This window comes from Argentina silus, assembly GCF_951799395.1.
Source record: "Argentina silus genome assembly, chromosome: 3".
Taxonomy (NCBI): Eukaryota; Metazoa; Chordata; class Actinopteri; order Argentiniformes; family Argentinidae; genus Argentina; species Argentina silus.
Window position 1 is genome coordinate 7,458,064 of NC_139657.1, and position 15,912 is coordinate 7,473,975.

The following is a 15,912-nucleotide window of genomic DNA, read 5'->3' on the forward strand; positions in this document are numbered from 1 at the left end:
TTTTACTACAATAAACTGATAAATAGAACTGTGAACGATAAGATTAAACAAAAATACTGCATCTAAAATAGAACTGCACTGCAGAATTGTTGAATTTAGTCGTAATTGACCACTAAGACCAATTCTGTTCTGATTGCAAACAAGTTTTTCCCAGTGACAGATTGAATAGATATTTGCAAAGGTGCGTTTTCAGAAGATGAGATTTGAGGTTTCAAATACAGGTCCGAAATGTCTATAAGGAGGGAATCTAAGAAGGGAATGTTTGGAAATGACCTCCGCAAGATTGCGGAGAGAATGGGAAAATTCAGAGGGAATGTACTTGTGTTTCTTAAAGAGTTTTTCTTTTTCATTATTGTCAAGAGATCTGCTCCTTTATCTTTGTGTCAGTGTCACCACTCCATTTTAACCACTAGTAGTCTCCTTCAGTGGCTGACGTGTGTTGGGTGCAGTGCATTACTGTTGTCGTACTCATGTTTTCATGTCTCTGTTTGTCTCACTGTCTTGTCTCACTGTCTGTTTCATGGTTTGTTCTGTAAATGTGTTGTATCTGTTCTCTCTCCCTCTCTTGCACCACTCCATCTCTCTCTCTACCTGACTTCTTTGTGTACTGTCTTACCCTTGTTCTCTGGCTATGTCCCAATTCTCCAGAATGGCGCCCTCTCCTTTTCTCCTGCCTTCAGTGATGGCTTGATTTAGAGGATTGAATGTGAAAGTAACATGGTGACATCTCACCCTAGCCTACTGATTGACTAATGAAAGGCACATTCTGTAATTTCCTTGTACCCTGTGTTGCAGGAGTACATGAAAAAATAATCGAGACACACATACACACACACACACACACACAGTCCTGCCAAACTAGAACCACAAACCACCTTTGATGTTTTCCACCAATGTTGCTTTCGACTCTCCAGTCCTCTTAGTTAAATAAGCATGATTGAAAAGAGATTAGCAATGAAAGCCATTTAAAGGTAATTGGACATAGCCTCTGTCTTTACCCTTTTGTCATGTGTGGGTTCCAATTCTACTCAGCGATTGGTCAGCCCTGCCTTTCATGTGATCCACCTGGCATCTCTCTTGTCCCCCCTCCCCAGTGTCTGGTTAGGTTGACCGTGATCACCCAAAAGCAGATCTTCTCCTCTGACAATAAGGTTCCTTATTTCTCTGTCTGTGGAATGTGTCATGCTCCTGCATGGATATTCTCCCTTGCAAAACTTTTATTTTTTTATTTTGCTTGTGGTTATTATTAATATTATTTCAGTATTCTCAAGTCTCATACACTGCTGTTGAGATGTTTCAACATACTGTAGGCATAGAGAGAGATCTTGTGATAGGTCATTTTTTGCAGACCCACCACTGCTTAGTCCTGGCCCAAGCATGACTGAATGTGTGTGCATCTATCTGTCATAAGTGAAGTGTTCTTGTCAGCTAACCCAATGATGCAGATAAGGGCCGTCACTGCAACACATTATAGGTGCGTCCAAAACTGACCACCAAGCGATCCATCGTGCTAAGCCAAGTACGGAATGAGAGTCTGCCGCAATCCCAGAGTGCTTTAACAAACGAACGTGTCTCGTGAACTCCCTCCCCGTTGCAACTCCTCCTGACCTCTGCAAAATGACGCTCCCATTTCAGGCATCGGCACTCCCGCTCCTTGTTCCAACACTAATGCTAATCCTTAGGTAATGCTAACATACAATGTTATCCTACTCTCTCGTCTCCACTCAATAAATCAACCAATAGCATACCTCAATCTGGTAGAGATGGTCTCAATTTCAGACCCTTTGGTTATAATTTACTGTACTGTTTGAAACCCAGGCAGTTTCACTGGTCCTAGCGAGACCATTCTTTTGCACTTACCTTCAGCTGATGCCTGAGGTGAGGATGCCTCCTCATGGGCCCTGAGCCCTCTCCCCAGTGCCACTGCAGTTTGATAAAACCCTGCCTGCCTTTCTACCTGCTCTAGGCCTTGGCCAGCATGAGTCTCAACACCCAGCCCATTCTGAACCTGGAGAAGTTCCAGGAGGGCCAGGAGTTACCCATGCTCCTCCCCCCCAGCCGAGATAAAGCTTCCCCCTCCTCCACCGAGTTCAACCCCCTCATCTATGGCAACGATGTGGACTCTGTAGACGTCGCTACCAGGTACGGCTGCTGGACCCTCCGTTTTGTGAAGCAAAGTGAATATGGCTGTGTGAGAAGATAAAAATGTGACTTGTCCTGTGTTCAGTTGGAAGAGGCACTAGCTACGCTAAGGTTGTGGGTTAGATTCCCGTGGGACCATATATACCAGAAATGTATGCACTCACTGTACTGTGAGTCACTTTGGATAAAATAAATAATAATAATAATAAATTATCATTACTTATCTCTCTCGGACAGGGTCGCCATGGTGAGGTTCTTCAACTCCCCAAACGTGCTCCAGGGGTTCCAAATGCACACACGCACCCTGCGCCTCTTTCCTCGCCCTGTGGTGGCCTTCCAAGCCACATCCTTCCTAGCCTCACGACCCAGGCGCTCGTGCTTTGCCGAGAAACTCTCCCACACTCAGGCTGTGGAGTACTACGGGGAGTGGGCCCTCAACCCCAACAACCTCGCCTTCCAGAGGATCCATAACAGTAAGAATCAAGCTTGAATGTGTATTTGCCAGTGAGGGAGCAGTTGTTTATGGTTTACTCTACTGTATATGTTTGTGCCGATGCTATTTGCATGCGAAGGAAGAGCCAGGTTTGTTTGGAAGTGTCTGTAGTTGAGTGTTTCTCCCATGTTGCAGACGTGTACGACCCTTCCCTGATCGGTGACAAGCCCAAGTGGTACGCTCACCAGCTGCAGCCTGTGTTCTATCGAGTGTACGACGGGAGCTCCCAGCTGGCAGAGGCCATGGCTGGACCCCTGGAGGACGAGGGCAACGACTCTGACCCCACAGATGACAGGTAAAAAAACAACAACAACAAAAACAGACTGAGTTGAAGGTCTGATGAGTATTTCAGTGAACCATTTTTTGTAGCATCTTTGAAGAGCCCTCTCTTGGCTCATTAAGTATAACTAAAATGGCTTCAGGTAAAATAAAAACGTTCTCTTTTATCTCAGTGGCAGCGACAGTGAGGCCTACGACGACTCCAGCTCTTCTTACTCCTCGCTTGGTGACCTTGTGAGTGAGATGATCAAGTGTGACATCCAGGGGGACACGCTAAGTAAGTATATCATGTAACCCACGCATACCCTACTTTTATGACTGGCCAGTATCCACTTACGGTTAACAAAAAAAAGAAGGTCTGAGAAATGGAATTAATACAGGGATATGAAAAGCAATGGTTCTGCATTTGTTTCCATCCCCCAAAAATAGCGACTTTTTAATGATGACTTTAATTGAACAATTGCTTTTGTCATCTGGTTATTCAGGACTAGATGCAAGCTAACAAGGTACATTCTACTGCCTTTCTTGCTGTTAATACCAATCGATATCTGCCTCTGGTAACTTAGACTTGGATCCCCCTACCCATGCTGCACTGGGAGACGCCAGTGAGGTAGAGTTCCAGGACTTCCAGGAGTTCAAAGGAGGAGAGGGGCCGGAGCGTGTGCCTGAGGGCGGGGGAGGGGACGGACCCTCTGAACCCCCGGATGGACAAGCACTTCGCTCCAGCTCCAGTACAACCGCCAGCTCAAGCCCCAGCACAATCATCCAGGGAGTCAACCATGTGAGTGCTCATATGGAATGCACAGATCACCAGATCTTCACAATGCTATTTACTATAATGATCCTATATTTAGTGCAAATGCACCAAAAATTTATGAAAACCCATTTGTTAGCCTTTTAAATGACCAATCCTGTCAGCTGTAAGACTTGTGTCTGGAGATAACACCATGTACACAATCATTCAACTGAATCAATATTAAGCAAGGCCAAGGCACGTTCGCGTCTAGGACGTTCGTGTATCGGCATAATAAATATGCTTCTACTGTCATTTCTGGGCTATGGAAAAAATCGGCCAACGGGACAAGACTAAGTGTAATATTAGGAAATAATAGAAACCGCAGTCTAAAACAGTCCAGGTGAAGTACAAAGTTTAACATGGGTTTCAATGAGGAAATATGCTTTTTGGCACCAGGCACTGCAGTTCTCCACTTGGCCACATGGTATAGCTGGCTTCAAAATCTCTCTGCAGGATTGGTCCCCTGGTAGCAAATGACCGTTTGATTGTTCTCGTCTGCAGGAGCAGGCAGAGCCAGTGGAAATGGAGGCGTCAGCCAGCGCAGCTTTACAGAACCCTGTCCCGGGATTAGGAGCCCCGCCCTTCTCCAGACCTCCCCCAGACACTGCCCCAGTGGACTCAGCCAATAAGAAGAGAGAGTATGACAACCCCTACTTTGAGCCTCAGTATGGTTTTCCTGTTGAAGATGATGCAGAGGCTGAGGAACAAGAGGAGACATACACACCCAGATTCAACCAGAACCTCAATGGCAACAAGTGCGTTCAACACTCCTTGATACTGACACCCAAAAGTCCCACAGCCACACCCTCTGAAAAGGGATGTGTGGTTTCTATTAGAGCAATTCACTCATCACTTAAATAGTGTCATCATCATCATCATTCAAGTGTTCAGGCAAACCTCCTTATCTTACATGTAGCCTATTATGTGTGTCTCAACACGCCCTCATCAAATCCATACTCTTTTTCCCCACTCCTCAGGGCCCAGCGTCCGCTCCGACCCAGCAGCCTGAGGCTCCCTGGGGAGTCTGATGGAGAGGGTGACTCCCGCAACAGCTCCCCCAACTCCACCATCTCCAACAACAGTGGAGACGGCTTTGGGGGCCTCATGTCCTTTGCCAGTGAGTATCCTGGACCAGGCTGCTTCTCAGTTTTAAGTCCCTACACCCTCAGGATTCACAGATGGATCTGATGGGAACATTTAGTCAGAGTGATACTATGTATATGGCAGTGTCTAGTTTGCCAGTTTTAGTTTAATTGGTTATTGACAACTCTCTCTGTCATTGCAGGCAATCTGTACAAGAACCACGGCACCAGCTTCAGTCTCTCCAACCTGGCTATCCCCAACAAGGCTGCCAGGGAGAAGACCACGCCCTTCCCCAGTCTTAAAGGTACAGTGATACAGGCCTGTTGGTCGGCTTTTCGAACCCTTCTATGTTTCTCCATCTGTCCTCCTGTTCTGTGTCCATCTTCTTTACTTTCTCTCTCCACATCTCTCTCTCTCTCTCTTTCTCTAAATGACTCATCTCATCTCTTTCTCCATTTGACTCTTCAAAGGGTAGTCGCATTATAGAAGCAATTTTTGCAGTGGTTACAAAAATAGGGTGAATGACAAAATGGGCCCTCTTCAGACTTCAGATAGTATGGAAATAGAGTAGCTTATATTAGTATCTCTTTAAAAGGAAGATATCCTTCGCCTGCTGTTGAGAAGAAAAGAGACTGAATTTGATAAAGTAACTCGATTGTGTTGTTTTTTAATGCAAGCATGTATTTTGCCTAGAAGGCTGGTGCTTAGTAGGATAGCTATGTGTCCTATTGACAGGATGTGAAGACAGCATTAGGTCTAGTGCTCCTGCTGTAATGACCAATTCATCTTTGTTCCCTGACTTTCAGTGCAATATTTCTGCAACTTAAGACTTCTTGTTGTAGATCTTTACTTTCTTCCCCTTTGTGTTTTTTCTTATTCTTTTCATTTTCTGAATTATTATTTTTTTCATACAAAAAAAGAATATTTTAATTTCGATGTAGGAGAAGAAGTGGAAGAAGGTTTGTTGAAATATTTAGCCTGTTTGAAATGTTTAGCCTGATTTATTTTTCTTTCTCCCTCTGGTTGCCAAATTGATAATATGGCACTATTTTTGAGGTGGACATTGAGAACTTGACGTTGTTAGATTTTTCTCTCAAGTACTCAGTCTTAGATAATGTTCCTACATGGTTTTCTGAATGTAATGGGAACATTTTGGAGAGAAAAGAAGAAATGCATGTTTGTATCTCAATAGCTCCACACAGTGTGGAATAGCTGCCATAGCAAACCAACATTTTCTTTCCTTTTATGGTGATGTGTTTTGTCTTTGTCGTTCAGATGACCCAGACAGCCCGGGTATGTTATTGTCTGATGTGGTAGTTTGATTTGCCCTTCTACTAGCCCCCTCTTTGACCCTGTTACGACCCCTGCTTATCTGACTCACAGTTAACTAGTCAACGCGTAGGTTAGAGATATACCTGTATTGTCTCATATCTAATATATAGATATAGATAATTCTCATGTATATCCATGCCATCCCCTCTAGTCCCCTCTCATTCCTCTCTGTGTGTTTGGGGCGAAGTCTTTTTGATGCGTTATGATGCAGACATTTATAGACAACAGATTTTTGTAGTTGCCACACAAATGTTTCCAACTTGGTGTGACAGTTTCACTAGGACAGGGTGTTTTTCTCCTCCCTCTGGGGTTCATTTCTCTTGCAATTCCAGTCAGTTTAAGGGGATTAATTGATATTACATTCCTGGAGTGAGGAAATTCCCATAATTTTCAGTGACGATATTTCACTTCATTGATTGAAGTTCAAATAATTTCCTTTGCTGGAATTGACTCCCCTGGCGTCACCTTGCTTGTTTGTTCTGTGGCTCTCCATTGTCTTTTTGTGTTCCTCTCCTTCGGAAGTCTCCCGCTGTGTTCATAAAACAGGCTCTGTTGGTAGCAGTGCAGAACTGTGAATGTCCTTGGCTGCACCAGCAGTGTATTTGAGCCTACACATCTGTAGTTGTTATGAGTGATAATGCTACTCTGTGAAGCTCCTGCTCACAGAGGTAGCAAGTCCTGGAAACGTGAACACCAGCTCTGTGCACATCCAGGCGCACCTCTTTCCTTCCCCATCATACTCCAGAAGTATATCTTGTTGGCTTGTAGACTTTATTTCATTACTTTTTGGTTTGGTCAATACTGCCCCCGTTTCTCTCTCCCTCTCTGCTGTCTGTCCATCTACGCTCTCTCTCTTTTCGTGCCATGTGAGTGTGTGCATGTGTCTTGTTTTGTGGGTTGATGTTTCCGACTGGTTCTGTCTGGGCCGGTGTTCCCCTCTCTGTCCCTTTTTCCTGCTGCACTAATAATTTTGGGTTTTGTGTCCAGTATTTGGGCTAAATTCTCTAATGGAGATAATAACAGAGGCCGGCCCGGGGAGCGGAGAAGGTGGGTTCCGCCTTTTTTCTGCGTGAGCTGCATGCTTCTCCAAGCCAGTCAACCACATCTCCCAGCATCCTCCTCTCTCACGCCCTCGCCCCACACACAGTCACACTAACGCGTCATCGAGGGATCATCCCACAACATCGTGTCTGCCACCCTGTTGTCTTTCACCCTTCACTGTGACTGTTGCCCCAGCTACTAACCTCGTCGAGTCACTCCACCCATCCACTGTGTATAGTTGGGGTTGGGCCCTTACCACAATCTTAGTTCAAGTTGATTTGATAAGCTTGGCACCCTGTATCAACGATTGCCAAGAGTAGTCTTATACTATGGCATTTATGAGCCAAGCTAAAACATGGCGTTCTGCAGTTGTGTATTGGACTTGAGGAACGAATTGTGTGTGTCAGCAAAGCAATTGTTTTCCAAGCCAAGCGAGAAGCCAGATGTCTTGGTTGGCAGCCTGTTAAGTCACACACAAACCTGAACAGGTGTCATATTACCATGCCAGAAGTCTCTAGAGTCTGGCATGCAAGACTACTATGCCAGAAAAAGGAGGCCTTGGAGCCCTGTCCAATCAAAACTGCTACCCAGGAGGTAAGGCAAGACATCATTATTTCCATGCTGCAAGTAAAAGCTGGTTTTGATGAATTAATATTCAATGAAGCTTTATATTTAATTCTTGCGGATTTCAAGCTACAGATAAAAAAAAATATATTTCTAGAAGTGCAGAGAGTGCAATGTTATGCCCTACCTCTAAAACTTGTGGACACCAGTTTCGATTGCAGCTGTCATTGGATGTTTAGCTGTCTTTGTGGTTGGTTTACTGAGTACCTGATTCTGAGCCAATGGAATGACATTCCCTCAATAGCTGTTCATCTTCTCGAAACATTTGTTGGGGCACAATGATGTCATTGTCAGATGAGGTCTTTGGTAACATGCTGTCATAGACCCTACTTTATGCCATGGCATAAGTAGTCTAATGGCTGATATTGATGGGGAAACCTTTTCCATCCATTTTGTAATAGGTCCTGTCTGCATTTTAAAATGTGCTTTTCGCTTTTTTTTTAATAATAACAATGATAGCCTAATATTCAGTTTGATCAAAATGTTCACGGGCCCAACCCCTTAAGGTAGTCCACTCACACAGTTTCTTTCATGTTTTTTCGTCTGTGGCACTGTGTGTACGTGTGATTGTGATGCCTCTGTGTGAGGCATCTACGAACACCAGGGTACAGTGCGTATCCATGGAGCGGGGCGTAGCGTGGTTGTCAACCCATCTCCTCTCTCTTTCTTTTTCTGCATGACACATAACTTGTCAGTCTTGGTGCCATGCAGACCCCCCTTGATCTGACCTCTCACCTAGCCTCTGATCTCTGCCAATGTGTGATGCCCAAACACAGCGACATTCCGACTCCTGTGTGTGTGGCGTCCCCTGATCTGTCCTTCACCTTCAGTGTGAATATTAGACCTGTAGCTCTGTTAGTTATTAGCAACCCCCCCGCGACAGTAACTGAACTGTGTGAGTGTGTGTGTCCCATTCTCAGTGTAATGTGTGTGTTGTCTTATGTCTCTACTAGTCTGTGATGTGATTTGTGTGTGGCCGTGTCAGTTTTATGTGTACCCCGTTTGGGTGCATTGTAGTAAGTGTGTGCCCGAGTTTTAGGTGTGTGTGTGTGTGTGTGTGTGTGTGTGTGTGTCAATGTGTACCAGTGTGTGTCAGTGTGTCTGTGTTCGTGTGCGTGTGCACAGTGGTGTTTATCCAGACCTCACGTTCTGTTTGCCCCCTAGGTGTCCGTGGTGCTCCCAGGGCCCTTGTTGACCAGAAGTCCTCAGTCATCAAACACAGCCCCACAGTGAAGAGAGAGTCCCCCTCTCCCCAGGGACGCGTCAACAACACCAGGTAATGGACCCATAACATGGTCAGAAGCAAGGCCAACATGTTATTGAGCAGCTGTGATGATTTTCTGCTACTTGGTTTATTATGACGCATGTCACATCACCACCATGACAGCATTATCTATAGTAACTAGTATAACCAGTAACTAGTATTATTTTACTGTTATAGCTATAACAGTTACTCTTAGATATTTTTTAAATATGTAATTATATTTTCGGCTAAAACAGATTGAAAGGTGTTTAAAACATGTGTGCGTTTGACACAGTGAGAACCAACAGTTCTTGAAGGAGGTGGTGCAGAGTGTTCTGGAAGGCCAGGGAGTAGGCTGGCTCAACATGAAGAAAGTACGCCGCCTGCTGGAGAATGAGCAGCTGCGTGTCTTTGTGCTGAGTAAGCTCAACAGGGCTGTCCAATCGGAGGAGGACGCCAGACAGGAGATTATCCGTGACGTGGTAAGAAAAAATATTTCCCCTGCCAACGGGGGGGGGGGGGGGGGGGAAGCTGCCAGGTAAAATAATGAAGGTTGTATTTGACCCCTCAGGAGGTCAACAGGAAGGTGTATAAAGGAATGTTAGACATCCTGAAGTGCACCGTCTCCAGTCTGGAGCACTCGTACACCAACGCGGGGCTCGGGGGCATGGCCAGCGTCTTCAGTCTTCTGGAGATAGCACGCACCCACTACCAAACCAAAGGTAATGTTCAAAAAATCTCACACTGAGTGCATACGGTCATGAAATATGTCTCTTGCACAGTCAAATCAAACGGTACTGTTCACATTGTGTCTCATGGCCCCCAAAACGGTTACCTTTTTACAAACATTTACCACCAGCAATAACGGAAGCTTTGTGACGACATGACTTTGTGCATTTTGGGTGTATCATGGTGGCAGGGCAAAAACACACCTTGTTTGCATGCTGATTGTCCCCGAGCAAATCTAACCTTAACCTGTAAACCTCTCACACGACTGTAATGGTGGTAAGCTGAGAAACTCAACACCTGGTGTCCTCATCTCTCCACTACTCTTTCCCCTCTTTTTCCTCTTTTCTTCCTCTTTCCTCTTCTCGGTGGACTGTCTGTCCTTGGCCACTTCACTTTGGTGGCCCGGTAGATCCGGAGAAGCGCAAGCGGAGCCCCACTGACAGTGCAGGCAGCCCAGGCAGCAAGGAGAGCCCATCTAGCCGCATGGAGGGCACCAGGCCCCCTGGCCTCCTGCTCGTGCCTCGTCTTCAGCTGCCACATCCCACCTCAGGCAAAGGCGCACACCATTTTGACACCCGGAGCCTGAACGAGGAGAATTTTATTGCCTCCATTGGTGTGTACCCCACCGCACCTCCCCTTGCATGCGCTACGAGAGACCCTTCCCTGCCCTGCTCACCAACCGAAAACCCTTCCCCCTTGCCCACCTCTCTCTCCAACCAGGCAACCAGGGGAATCCCCTGCCCCTTCTTAAAAAATATCTCGCAGGTGTCATGATATTCCATTCACTTTGACCTACACCAGTGATGTTTGCCCTATAGTCAGTTATAATGTAAAGTCTGAAATCCCCTACATTTACCAGAGAATGATGCTGAACATAATACATATATGATCTTTCACCTTATAATTGGACACAGGTTGCATATGTTTACGCCTTGCAACTGATTCCAAACAACAATTTCAAATGCATATTAATTTGAGATCTGGCTTAGGTTATGTTGCCGTGTGTATGGGATTCATATAGCTTTGAGAGGTGTAGGCGTGTGTGGAATATTGCCCTGAGTCCCAGCCTGGGTTGTGTGTTTGTGTCCCCCCACCCCCTCTCCGAATGTTGGAACGTGCGAGTCCCTGTTTGCCACCTCCTCTTGTGGAGTCCCTCTTGTTTGCCTCTTAGCACCATGAATGCATGTCTTAGTTTTTCCGTTCTCTTTTCCGAAACCTCAAATCTGCAGTACTGTGCCGAGGAGACCGGAGGATTGAGCATCGGTAGAGTCGTGCTCGCCTCCGTTTTTACTGCAGGTTTCTGCGAGTCGTGCTGTAGAAATGGCAGCTCCCTCAAAGCATGGAGGGTGGAAGCATCGCTCCCCAGTAAACAGTCCCAAGAAAAAGCAAAATTTCACGTTCTCAGGTGGTAGTGAGTCACTGTTGACACTAAGGCCACCTGCCTGTAAGACTTGGCAAGGGTTAGTGCTGGACTTTGTGGAAAAGGAAAGAAGCCTTGGTTCTCCTTTGGACCACTATTAATTCTCGAGTGATACTTTGGGTCTGTATACAGGGGACAGATTCACCCAACCACCCTCATGATCCTCCCTACCTACCCCTCACCCCTTCTCCTTTTTCTCTCTTTGGGAAGATGCACCTTCAATTCTACGGAATGTTTTTTTGTTTTGAGACTTGCACCCCTGCTTCTGCAACAGCTCCATTCCACTTGCTGGCTAGCTGGCTGGCCACTCACCCCCCATCCCATGCCTTTTTCAGAAGGCCCTGTCTCTCTCACCCTGGTTCTGGAGAGCCACACACTCCTGGGTCACTTTTTAGGGGGACCCTGTTACTGCCCTCCTGTGTACTGACTCTCTGGGACCATGGTCCTGGAGCTTTGTGGATGTGTTGTAATGTTACCTTAGTAGCAGTTACTGGCAATGGATCAAATTCTGGACAAACAAGGATGATTATACAGTTGTGTTCCATGTTGCCAAACTGAAATGTGGGCTACCTGCAAACATTACAAAACATCCCTGATTGGTAAATGATAGAACTTTTATTAATGCTTAATTTTGTTTTATGTTGTTATGGTTTCTCTAATGCTCATCCTCCATACCTGCTGACTCAACCAGCTCTCTGACTCTCTCTCTGTCTTTCTCTCCTTGCTTGCAATGCATCTTGGGTAGAATTGTGGAGCAGGCACCAGGATAAGCAAAAAGCTATGGAAAAACAACAGAGTAAGATATTTTTCACACACCGAAAAAGACTGGGGTATTGCATAACTACCAGTTGTTAACGTTTACAACCTCTTTCTTTCCTTTTCCCTGTTTTTAGTCATAAAACTAAATTAAAAGTACATTCTAGTGATATACAGTAAACAGTAGCATGTTAGCATGGATAAAATGATTATAGCAATGTAGGATTTTTTTGATGAGAGATGTGTGTGTAACACTTTTATGTTAAAGGGGAAGTTTACCCGAAATCCAATTTGAGTTGTATTTCTGGTCAACCCACCCTGCGAACCGTCTCGGAACTATCATCATTTTGCGTGCGGTGTGCGGTGTAGCTATCGAAATGCGAGGTCTGTGTTTACTTCCTTAAAAAACTCTCGTACCGTGTTAAAATACGTCAGAGTTGTTGCACTCTGCCCTGCTCTACTATGCCAGTGATTCCCAGAGAGCAGCAGGCGCTAGCTCTGGCTCTGTTCAACAGAAGGACCTCACATGAGAGGGAGAGGGGAATCTTGGGAGTTGCAGGAATTGCCATCAGGACTGATTAGGGCATTCAAAGCGAGACATCTTGACTCAGAGATTGTTTTAAAACAAAACATTTTTATGAACGTGTCTACTATTGACTAATGAAAACACCATTACAGGGTCAAATTCCGCTTTAACTTGTGGGTAAATGATGCAGTGTGAGTGAAACTGATATCAGTGAAACCTACAGTAGTTATCCATGCACATCTCAAATCAGGAGTGTTGTGTAGGCACAAAACATGATAACAAATATGTTTCATACCTACTGAACGAGAACTAGGATTTAATACACAGTTGGGTCCTTTTACTCCTCCTCTGTAGCTGTTCTCATCTAGTACATGTACGCCAACAAGGATCGTTTCCTATTACACTGGACTGGGACATCTTGGTTAGAAGATAGAACCATAGACATTCACAACTCACATTTGCTATAAGACATTTATTCTTGAAAAAGACTGAGTTATTGAAGAACAGTGGACCACAGCCATTGAGATGGTAAGTCTAGTGGGAATATTAGAATAGCCTTGTGCAGATCCATGCAGGTGTGTTGACTGCAGTAAGGGTTATAGTATCTCTGCACCAGGGGTTTATACACGATTGCTTCCGCTTAGAAATTAATCCTTGACAATGTTGAGTATTTCAGAGGCAGTTCTGGATGCTTTTCACAACATTCTCAAGGTATGATATATGTCTCTCAAACATATTTTTTTTTATTTTCTCCATTAATTGGCATTTAGTACCACAGGAATTAATTATCATGTATCCTCCTGAAATGTAGTCCTCATTTACAATGTGCATCGAATGGTCTCTTTGCAGCGTTTACATTCCAGGCCCGACAGGTGTTTCAGTTGAGCTTTGTGTGAAAAATGTGGTTTTCCCATAGAAGCACGTCACGTGTCAAAATAAGGTGTTTCCGCAAACAACCAATTGCAACATTTACGCCAATGTGAGTGGTCAAAGCCTGACGAAAAATCACTGTTCAAATAGAAAAAGGTCTCCCTACTATCTTGGCTGTCTGCATGCCCTAACTGCCTGTGTCCGTATGTCTATTTTTGTAACTTGGACTGCATTTGTAACTTTGGCAATGCAGATTTATTGTTGCACATACATTTTTCATGATTTAGTTGTACTCTCCACTTGATCCTCCTTGATAATCACATACGGTACCTGGCCATTTGAAAGCTGACGTCTGTAGAGCTCCATGGGAATTTGTTTTCTTAATCTTGCTGTTTACATTGTATGCCAAAATCTATAACATTGTTTAATGGTTACGGTTACCTGTAAGCCTCGCTACCGCAGATAAAGTAAGGAAAAATTGAAACAGTTTTCTATTGATTAGTTTCACTACAAATGTGAGCAAATTGGCACATTTATTGTAATATCAGTGGTGTAACTTCAGTGGTGACATAGTTCCCCAAACCTGCTGTATTTACCGTCTTCGAGAAAAGGCAACTAGGTCACCATTGAGGCCCCACTGCCAGGCATGTGACATACTGATAGGGTTGAGGACGTGCGTCTGGCAGCGAAGCTTACGGCAACGTCTGTCCTGCAGGGGCGGAGGGGGCTAAGCTGCAGCAGCGCCCCGAGATGACGGACACCGAGGAGAAGAAGTCTCAGATCAGCGCAGACAGTGGACTCAGTGTCACCTCTGGATCTCAGGTCAGGGCCTCCAGATGATGCCGGCCCTCCGGCCCTCAAAGGCCTGCCACAGTGTCTGCCGGACCTCCGGCCCTCAAAGGCCTGCCACAGTGTCTGCCGGCCCTCTGGCCCTCAAAGGCCTGCCACAGTGTCTGCCGGCCCCCTGGCCCTCAAAGGCCTGCCACAGTGTCTGCCGGCCCTCAAAGGCCTGCCACAGTGTCTGCCGGGGCTCTTTCACTAAACAGTGATTTTGATTTCATTGTTTAAAACCCATGTAAGGAGGCAGGAGAACCAGCAGATACGGCACCCTTTAAGGACTAGGATTTCGACTACACCACATCATGAGACCATTGACCAAGACTCTCCCTTTGCCTGTCTGTATCCACGTATCTGCTCACCTCTCTCATTCCCTCTGTCTTTCTCTATGTTGTTTTGCAGAAGAGTGACACAGAGTCAGTGACCAGCTCTGAACCTCCAGTGCTTACCAGAAGCACTAGCCAGGATTCGGAGGCCAGCACAGTGGTAGGGCATGGCCAACGCAGAGACAAATCATTCTCACCACAATCTAATGCTTCCAGTAGTACATACAGTATTAAACATGCAAGATGATCTAGCGGTTACCACACATTGTGCCCAGTTGGGGATTCAATCCTCGGATTGACACTTTCTATCCCCCCCCCCTCATATGTCCTAATACAAAGAAAAAGAAAAAATAGTGCAGAGAAACCAATAAATAATGGGCCGTGCAGCCAATGCCAGAATGTGCAAGCTTAACACGGCACACACACACACAGCACAAAATATACCTAGTGACTCAGCAAGTGCAATGTAAACTCAGCATTGCTTCTCAAGACTCTTATACAGTAGTTAATGAGATGAGACATACAGTACGAACTCATTGCCAGCCTCATTACCAAGGATCACATCTAAAACTGAGTATAGAAAGCGTGTTTGGATGCCATATTGTACCAGTTCTACTGAACATTCCATTATGACCATTTATGACTGAATAGAATGTTCCCTCAGATCTAGACCTCTGGTGCATCGCTATCTTCTCACACAGTATGTTGACCCCTGACCCATGTAGATAAGTAACAGCTCTGGGGAGACGATGGGAGCCGACAGTGACCTGAGCAGCACGGCGGGGGATGGCCTCGGGGGCAGGCCTCCGCCCCACCTCACCCTCTCGAGGGGGACACTCTCTGACAGCGAGATCGAGACCAACCCGGCTACTAGCTCAGTGTTTGTGAGTGTCGCCCCAGTAGACTACGGCTGATCTCGTGAGAGAAGAGGCTCCCAATCACTCGCTTGCAAAGTTTTCCCTCTTGATTGATTGAAGTACAGTATCAATGTTTTTTTGGTCTACTGTCCTTTGTTAGGGTATTACCAATATTTGTGAATTCGACTCCTTCAGTGGGAGGTGGAGTATGCAAGTAGCTGTGAATCCTTTCCCATGATTTTTGAAATGATAGACAATTTACAATTCAAGACTTAGACATCCGTTCATTTTCTGATTGGACTTAATTGAGGTGTATATCACCCCACCTATTTGTCTGAATGGGTGATATTTTGGTTGTGTTTCCTCAGGGGAAAACACATAAGCTGAAGCCGGGCAAGAAGGATGCTGTGCCGGCTGTGGCCAAGGGGCCTCCTGCCCAGCCTATGGAGGACATCAGCATGAGGATCTACTTATGTGAAGGCCTCCTGGGTATGTTCCAGTGTGTCTTTGGTGTAGTCCCTGCTCAGTCAATCTATGGTATTGAAACTGAAATTCATG

General features: G+C 45.5%; 1 protein-coding gene across 8 annotated transcripts in view; it reads left to right on the forward strand.

Moving 5' to 3' along the window:
• The window catches only part of madd (MAP-kinase activating death domain), a 43,250-nt gene that overhangs the window by 16,513 nt on the left and 10,825 nt on the right, over positions 1-15,912 (forward strand). For 5 of the 8 annotated variants that reach the window (XM_083666984.1, XM_083666986.1, XM_083666987.1 and 2 more), the window contains exons 8-23: positions 1,967-2,142; positions 2,380-2,615; positions 2,771-2,930; positions 3,088-3,191; positions 3,481-3,695; positions 4,212-4,465; positions 4,688-4,827; positions 4,996-5,097; positions 8,955-9,066; positions 9,329-9,515; positions 9,605-9,755; positions 10,172-10,375; positions 14,050-14,156; positions 14,574-14,657; positions 15,223-15,381; positions 15,723-15,843. In XM_083666984.1, the coding sequence (XP_083523110.1) occupies positions 1,967-2,142; positions 2,380-2,615; positions 2,771-2,930; positions 3,088-3,191; positions 3,481-3,695; positions 4,212-4,465; positions 4,688-4,827; positions 4,996-5,097; positions 8,955-9,066; positions 9,329-9,515; positions 9,605-9,755; positions 10,172-10,375; positions 14,050-14,156; positions 14,574-14,657; positions 15,223-15,381; positions 15,723-15,843 (2,512 nt within the window). Of the gene's footprint in view, positions 1-1,966; positions 2,143-2,379; positions 2,616-2,770; positions 2,931-3,087; positions 3,192-3,480; positions 3,696-4,211; positions 4,466-4,687; positions 4,828-4,995; positions 5,098-8,954; positions 9,067-9,328; positions 9,516-9,604; positions 9,756-10,171; positions 10,376-11,927; positions 11,979-14,049; positions 14,157-14,573; positions 14,658-15,222; positions 15,382-15,722; positions 15,844-15,912 lie in introns of all 8 variants that reach the window. The other 3 variants (XM_083666988.1, XM_083666989.1, XM_083666990.1) reach the window with 3 other exon arrangements.